At 58.0% G+C, this 7471-nt stretch overlaps 1 protein-coding gene across 2 annotated transcripts in view; it reads right to left on the minus strand.

Annotated features, from left to right (window-relative positions):
* Window positions 1–7225, minus strand: part of ALDH4A1 (aldehyde dehydrogenase 4 family member A1) — a 9674-nt gene extending 2449 nt beyond the window's left edge. Inside the window, exons 1-11 of one of the 2 annotated variants that reach the window (XM_009289577.2) lie at window positions 7134–7225; window positions 6897–6990; window positions 6470–6562; window positions 6310–6357; window positions 5764–5919; window positions 5024–5173; window positions 4833–4907; window positions 2180–2367; window positions 1187–1260; window positions 545–600; window positions 79–219 (exon numbers count right to left, since the gene is read on the minus strand). In XM_009289577.2, coding sequence (XP_009287852.1) covers window positions 79–219; window positions 545–600; window positions 1187–1260; window positions 2180–2367; window positions 4833–4907; window positions 5024–5173; window positions 5764–5919; window positions 6310–6357; window positions 6470–6562; window positions 6897–6990; window positions 7134–7210 — 1152 coding nt within the window. In that variant the 5' untranslated portion in view covers window positions 7211–7225. Of the gene's footprint in view, window positions 1–78; window positions 220–403; window positions 601–1186; window positions 1261–2179; window positions 2368–4832; window positions 4908–5023; window positions 5174–5763; window positions 5920–6309; window positions 6358–6469; window positions 6563–6896; window positions 6991–7133 lie in introns of both variants that reach the window. The other variant, XM_009289576.2, reaches the window with a different exon arrangement.
* Between the last annotated feature and the right edge of the window lie 246 nt (window positions 7226–7471).

Here is a 7471-nt window from a genome sequence, read left to right on the forward strand (position 1 = left end):
CCAGTTCCCGCAGTCTCTAATCCCATCAACCACCCGCTGAGCCGCAAAGCCCTTCAGCAAGCCCGGCAGTCTGCTCACGTCTCCCACTTTGATCTTCCCGTGCTCCTCCAGCAGTTTCTTTTTGATCTGGGGCCACAGCGAGTCCGGGGCGTAAAGGCGGGAGCAAGCCGAGCATTTTTGGCCGCCGTACTCGAAGGCCGAGCGCAGGGTCCCGTTCACCACGCTGGCCACGTCGCCCAAAAAAAAAAAAGAGCGGGGGGGACACGGAGGGGCGGTGGTGGGGAGAACCAGTGGATAAAAAGCTCGGTTCAATAGGAATTAGTAGCCAGTTACCGCAGTCTCTAATCCCATCAACCACCCGCTGAGCCGCAAAGCCCTTCAGCAGCCCGGCAGCTCTGCTCACGTCTCCCACTTTGATCTTCCCGTGCTCCTCCAGCAGTTTCTCTTTGATCTGGGGCCACAGCGAGTCCGGGGCGTAAAGGCGGGAGCAAGCCGAGCATTTTTGGCCGCCGTACTCGAAGGCCGAGCGCAGGGTCCCGTTCACCACGCTGGCCACGTCGGCCGAGCTGTGCACCAGGTGGAAGTTCTTCCCGCCGCACTCTGGTGCCGGAGAGGGGAGAGGAAAAGAGGCAAGTGAGGAGTTGTCAGGGCCGCGCCGCCTCCGAAAAGCACCAGCTACGGCCAGGTCCCTTGCAAGGGGCTCGGCCAGCGCTCGCCCTGCCTGGCCCTCAGTTCCTCAGGGAACAGGGACAGTGCCACGATCCCGGGGAGCGTAACCCCAGAGCTCGAGGAGCTGGAGCAGGCTTACCAAACTGATGGAAAAGGGACTGACCCGAGTTCCCAAACTTGGCGTGGAAGCTCTGCGACCCCAGAGCGTCACCTCCTCCCGCCCAAGTGCCAGCTCCCCACCATAAAAGCCCATCCCGTGCCGGTGGGAGCTGGTGCCGTAAGCTCCTCCAAATACCCAGCACACCCAGACGAACAAGCTTTACGCTTCTGCCACAGAGGGTGGACAGGACGGAATTTACTGGGACAGGACGGAATTTACTGTGTCATTTGCTCTCTGGACAAGGAGAGGAATCCTGGCCATCACTTCAGTTTCTCCCCGAGCAGGGGAGAAACTGAACCCCCCACCCCTGCATGGCCTCCCCCCCCCAAAAAAAAAGGTGTAAGAAGTGGCAGTTACCTCCAGCCAGGCGTGGGAAATTGCGGTAGCGATCCAGGTTTTCGGATACCTGCTTCCAGAGCCGCTTGAAAGTTCTGGAAGAGAAAGGAGGAGCCGATTCGTGCACTCTTGCCTTTGCACAGGGGTGGCACTTGGGAAAGGCACATGTGGGTGATGTGCCCTGCTGAGGGGGACCCCAGCAAACCCCTGCGTCCATCCCCAAAAGAAGGGACGCCTACAAGCAGAAGAGGGGATGCTAGCTGAGAATGAGACCCTAGGTCTCAAAGCAATGGCACTACACAACAACCCCCTAGTTTTAAAAATAAGAAACTGTTGCAGTGTCACAGGGGAGACCGCAGGAGCGAGCGTCCAGCAGAAGTTTCTGTTCTTCCCCTTTCCCCCCTTCCTTTCAGTCCTTACTGTGACAAACCCCTTGGCTGCAAAACAATAAAAATGCTAATAACCTCCCCCCAGGGGGCCCAGCCACTAATACGAATTTATGAGCTTCCCACCTTTAAAGCACGATGCTCATCAGACCGTGTCCTTCACCGGTGGAGCGGGGTCCCCGCGTTTAATAGCCCGTTGCGGGCTGCCGGGGCCCTCAGCGTCGCTAACACGCCCCGACGCGCGGGCAGAGCACAAGTTTGCAAATCTACCCGGAGCTGGCATCACTCCGCCAGCGCAGTGCGGTTCATTAAGCCAAATCACAGCATCCCTGGGAGACAGGGCAGTGTCACACGCAACTTCACCTATTCTCCGTGCCTTGAGTTTAGCAACAGAAACACTCTGCTATTAAACGTGCTCCCTGTAGCAAGAAAACCTGGTTAGACGCTTTTTTAATCAGTTTTAAAACCCTACTTTAATTACGTTGCGTAAGGATGGCCGGTTGTCTGCCTGCTACCCTACTCAACGCTGTCCTGCATGTTCAAAGCACGGGCAGACGAGGACCCAGCGTCGTCTCAGCCAGCGGCTCCTCGCCCCCCTCCCCCCCTGCCGCTCCCCTCCCCAACATACGGCACGCTGCCGGTGAAATTGAGCCCGCAGAAGTGCTCGGAGCTCGTGACGGTGTCTCCAAACACGGGCCCATCCGCCGGCACGAACTGCACGACATTCGGAGGGAGCCCGGCTTCGAGAAGGATCTTGTAGACGGCGTAGCTGGAGAGCAGGGCAGTGTCGCTGGGCTTCCACAGGACCACGTTTCCCTGGGGGAGAGGAGAAAGTCAGCACACGAGGAAAGGCTTCAGCCCAAACACAGGAATGCAATGCTTAAATGCTCCGGCAAAAGTCTGTCTCGCAGCCCACAGCAGATGGGACCCGAGCAACGGCACCTTTGGGTGATTCACACCTACCTTTTACCCCAAGCACTGGTTTTGAAAAGGAGTGTGATTGCCCTGGTCACAAAAATCCTCCCCTTTCACACCACCGGGTGGCTGTGCCAGCCTTTCACACCCTCCCTTGCGAGTTTTGCCTTCCCTAAGAGGAGCTGCGAAATGCGGACCTGTTTTATGTCTCGGGGAATGGGATGGCGCCGCTAAGAAACGTGCTTACGACATCGCAAGTGCTGTCACTCGCTGCCACCGGGTTTGAGCACGACCCAGCAGACGTCTGTGCCGGCCGAAGCAGTGAAATAAAACCTCAAGCCCGGACTAATCATGCACAAGCAAACAGCACAACTGGCTGGAAAACACAGCGCTAAAAGGCTGGCGGGGGCACCCCACCCCTTTGGCTCCATGCCACCGTCCTCCCTTCGGCTCCGTGAGCAGCCCGCGGGGCCACGGGAGGCCCAGTGACCTCCCCTGCGTCAACCGTCACACTGCTTGGCCCCCACCGCACGTGACCGTGCAACAGGGTCACAGCCCCGGGGGAGCAGGAGGGGAATTTTCAGACTCTGTCTCAACCAGGCACCTGATTTCCAGGGACTCGCAGTGCGGGCAAAGCTCCTTCCTGCCCCCCCTAATCCTCCCACTCCAAACGGTGAGAAAACTAAACCACACTCTGCAAAAAAATCTCCAAGCAACCGGGAAATCTAACTCAGGCCACGATCGGAGACAGCATGCCCGGCAGCCTGGATACCGGTGCGGTGCAGCAACTGCTCCGGTCCCGAGGAAATCCCGCTCCCGACGCCGCAACGGCATTAACTGCGTTGATCTCTCCAGCTAGTTAGGCAAGAGCAATGTTTAATCCCCTGGGAAGCACACTGTGGTGACTAAAACACTGGGGGGTCTAATTAATATCCACCTATTAAGTACCATTTTCTCCTAAATTCAATTCCGGGTACCACCTGCTGCTGAGCTTTTCAAGTCACCCGCTGACGCCCTGCTCCCTTTTGCCCAGGCCCAGGGCGAGCAGGGGGATTTCATCGCGCTGCAGCAGCCCGGTGGGAATTTATCGTCACGCTCGAGGAGGGAGAGGTGGATGTACTGCAGGATGCCCCAAACAGTTCACCCAGACCTGCCAGCACGGGCTTGCCCCATCCCAGCAAGGTTCGTCCGTTTTGGGATGAGTTTATCAGCAAACGCCCCAAAGCCGATGACCTTCCTCAAATCCCGGGGTGGGAGGAACGCATCTCCCTCCCCCCAAAAACCTCCCGGCTCCGCGTTAGCTTCACCCTCTCCCTTCCTTCTCCCCACTCCTCCCCTACAAAACCGACAGGTTCAAATGCTTCGCCTTGAATAGTGCTTTAAAATGTGACGTCCCCAAATTAAAAGCTTGGTGTCCTCCCTTATCGCAGCCTCTTCCACCTCCAACACAGGATACTACTGCTGGAGGGACCATCCTTGGTGCCAGGATGAAATCTGAGCCTAATTAGTAAAGAGCTCAGGACAATTTGTGGGTTTTTTTCCAGTGCGTCAATAGATTAATTAATCCTGGCCCAAATTCATCAGGTTATTACAGTCTCTCCCCAGAACTCACCCTGCAAAGGCCCCGTGCTCGACGGGCACATTGGGGTGGGACATGTACAGAAATGCTGTTTACCGGTACTTTGACTTTTTGGACCATCTTTCATGTCTGCCAGGATCTCTTGTCTCCCAATTCAGTGCTAAATGCCAGGGCCACGGCCCACTCTCTCCTACCTTCACCCTAATGCACCCGCTGTGCCCAGAAAGTGTCCTCCAAGAGGAACCTGAGCAATTACAAACTGATTACACTTTCGTGTCACAACAGCACCCTGAAGCCCCGTTCACAGAGCAAGCACCGTGCGGGAAAACAAAACCCTGCCGTATTATTTCTCGTCTCCCCTCCCTCCTGCAGCACCCTGACCTTCTCTTGATCTAAAGCCCAGCCTAGGAGTGAAAAGACACCTTGCTTCAGAATAAAAACCCCAGAAGAGCAGGTTTGGGCAGTTTTTCCTTTTCCAACGCTTCTCCCATCACACCTGTCCGTCGGTGGACAGGTCTAAAATCCAGCCAGCAGAATGACTCCTTGTAATTAAAGACATGGGAGTCTAATTGCAAGACAGCTGATTGAATTCAAGGGGCCCAACAGAAGCAGGGGCCCAGGTGTGTCCTATTGAACGGCACCAGAGAACCAGGGAGGCCGAATTTGCTCCTTGCAGATCCCAGACCAGGCAAACCGCAGAGTTAGAGAGACTGGGTCCCCCTCCCAGCCTTCCTCCTGACTGTCCTCTCCATCCCTGGCTCTCCTTAACCACCACGACAACACTCACCATCAACGCCGGAGCCCCTGCCAGGTTGCCACCGATCGCCGTGAAGTTGAAGGGAGAGACGGCTGCCACGAAACCCTGCGGGTGGGAGAGAAAAAAGACCGGTGGGAGTGCGGTGCCTCCTCTCACCGTGGCGTGACACCACAGCTTGGGGCAAAAAAGGGAGCTCCCCGAGCAGGGGGACAGCCTCTCACCTCCAGCCCCCGGTAGACCATGCTGTTGGTGCTGACGTCCACGCTGATGGGCTGGCTGTTCTCCAGCTCCAGGGCGTACTTGGCATTGAATCGGAAGAAGTCTATCAGCTCCGCAGCAGCATCGATTTCTGCCTGGATGACTGTTTTACCCTGCCAGGAGAGGCTGCATCAAATAAAAGCACTGAGGGGAGGCGGGGGGCGGAATGCAGCAGCCATGAGCCGCAGCGGTGCAGCACGGCGCATCCAGATGCGGTTTGTGGGTTGCCTCTCTCACACGGCCCACGTGCTCGCTTCCAAAAGATGTGGCCTCCTGCAAGCCCCCATCCCGCCACGCGTCCTTTGCACCGAGCGGAGGCAAACGCAGCCCGTGCCTGCGCCCGGGGACGTCACATCCACCCGTGATCCCCCACAGCCTCCCCTGGGAGAGCCAGGGCTGCTGGGGCGTTTCGCAAGAGTAAACCCTGACAATCGCAGCCCACATCAGTTGATCCTGTTCTCATGAAGCTTGAGGACTCCCAGCTTCACCTCCCTTCTTTCTCAGCAAAGAGGCAAGGATCGGCTTTAGGATCAGCCTGTTTCCCCTCGCAGCACAGCTACAGGCACTTGTAACAACACAGCCGTTCCCAACGCCAAAAAATACCTTGGCAGCTCTTCCTGCCCTGCTTCCCTGGCTCCTGGCTCCCCAGATTCCCTCCCGTTCACCCCAGCTATCTGCTGGGTCAATCCCGCATCTCCCTTACCTGCCCGATCATGGTTTTGGCCAGCACTTCTGCTCGCCTCGGGCCGCTCAGCATGTCAGCCGCCTTCAGGAAGATCTGGGCTCGGTCCTGGACAGGTTTCAGGTCCCATTCCTTCCTCGCTGCCAAGGCAGCGTTAATGGCTTTGTTAATGAGCTCCTGCGGAAGAAAAGGGGAAAGGCAGCAAGGAGGAACCCACCGCCTCTCCGTCACCAGGTCGGAGGGGAAGGTGAGTGGCCATCCATCCCCGGACACAAACCACGGCAGCCATTTTCCCACTGCAACCCCAAATTCGTAGCTCCCAGCACCGATTTGTTCCAGGACCCCTGGGACTTGGAAAGCCAACACCCACCCCTGGAGCCTCCCTGCTCACAATCTGGGCAGCGATTTGCGTTTCATCCAGACTTCTCACCAGCAATCTCAAAGCGCATCACGCTGCAAGCCTCGCAACCCCGCTGCGAGATAAGGCTCGCTAAACCCAGGCGAAATGCTGCTGCTTACCCCCCGAAAAAAACAAAAAGAAGAGGGAGGGCAATGAGACGCGCTCACCTTGTCGGCATAGCAGTACTTGGCCACCTTGTGCGCATGATTAAATGGCTGAAAAGAGAAGAAAAGCCTCCGTAGTTACCAGTCCGACAGACCTCTCTCCTGCCGGGTACGTCCCCCTGCTCTGTTCTCACTTGTTAAAGAAGTTTTTCCCCAAACTCACCGACAGCTGGTACCGCACCGTCGGCGTCCACACCTCTTCTCCCCCGATCACGCACGGGATGGCTTCTGTCTTGCCCTTCAGATTGGCGAGCGCCTAAGCGAGAGGAGGAGGAGAGCACCGTGGTGAGAGCTGCACACGCAGACCTCCACCAGCCACCCCCCCTCTCCTTCCGTCCTCCCCGCCAGCCCCACGAGCAAAGGGAAACCTGGGGACAGGCTTCCTTCGGTCCCCTGGGTACGGGATGCTCACGGGCTGGAGGGACGGGGACAGGAGTTACAACTCCCCACTGTCCCCAAAGAGGAGTGGGAGCTGGGCAGGACGGGGCGTCCCCCCCCACCAGCAAAGAGCCTGGGGCTGCCGCACAGCACCAGAAGCGCAAACTGTGACCTTAAAGACCCCCAAAAAGCCCGATCCCCTGCAGCGGTACCTTCTGAAGCGCTGCTCGCTCGGGGCTCCCTGGCTTAAACTCGAGGATCGGCTCGTTGGTCACCTCGATGGCCGAGCGGTGCTGCCATCTCCGCCTAGGAGAGGAGCAAAACGGACGCTGAGATCCCCCCCCCGGTTTCCTCCTTCCCTCCACACCCCGACCTCCAAGTAACACGTGTTCTATCGCTTAACGCCACGCTCCCTGGCCAAACCAGCTACGCGCGCCCAGGCACCGCACCGCGTTATCACGCCCGTGCTCCATCCTGTCGGATGACGATGCCAGAGCTGGGAACCGAGCCTGGACGTAGCTCCCATCCACCTCTCCCTTCTCTTTGCTACGAAAAAGGCGCTGGAAAAGGCATTTCTAAGGGACGACGTGCAGGGCAAGCTCCGAATCGATCCGGTTTGCTCCAACACCCCAACGCGCCGCCAGCTCCTGGCAAAGTCCAGGCTGCGGGGGCAAAAGCCGGGCTGGCACGCTCTGCGCGCTCCAGCGAGCGGCCGGGCCTTGGCAGCTTCAGGCTACGCGTTTCCCAACCCCGCTTGAGCATTCAATTGCCCATCGCGGCAGTACCG

The sequence above is a fragment of the Aptenodytes forsteri genome, unplaced genomic scaffold (genome assembly GCF_000699145.1).
Source record: "Aptenodytes forsteri isolate BGI_AS27 unplaced genomic scaffold, ASM69914v1 Scaffold61, whole genome shotgun sequence".
Taxonomy (NCBI): domain Eukaryota; kingdom Metazoa; phylum Chordata; class Aves; order Sphenisciformes; family Spheniscidae; genus Aptenodytes; species Aptenodytes forsteri.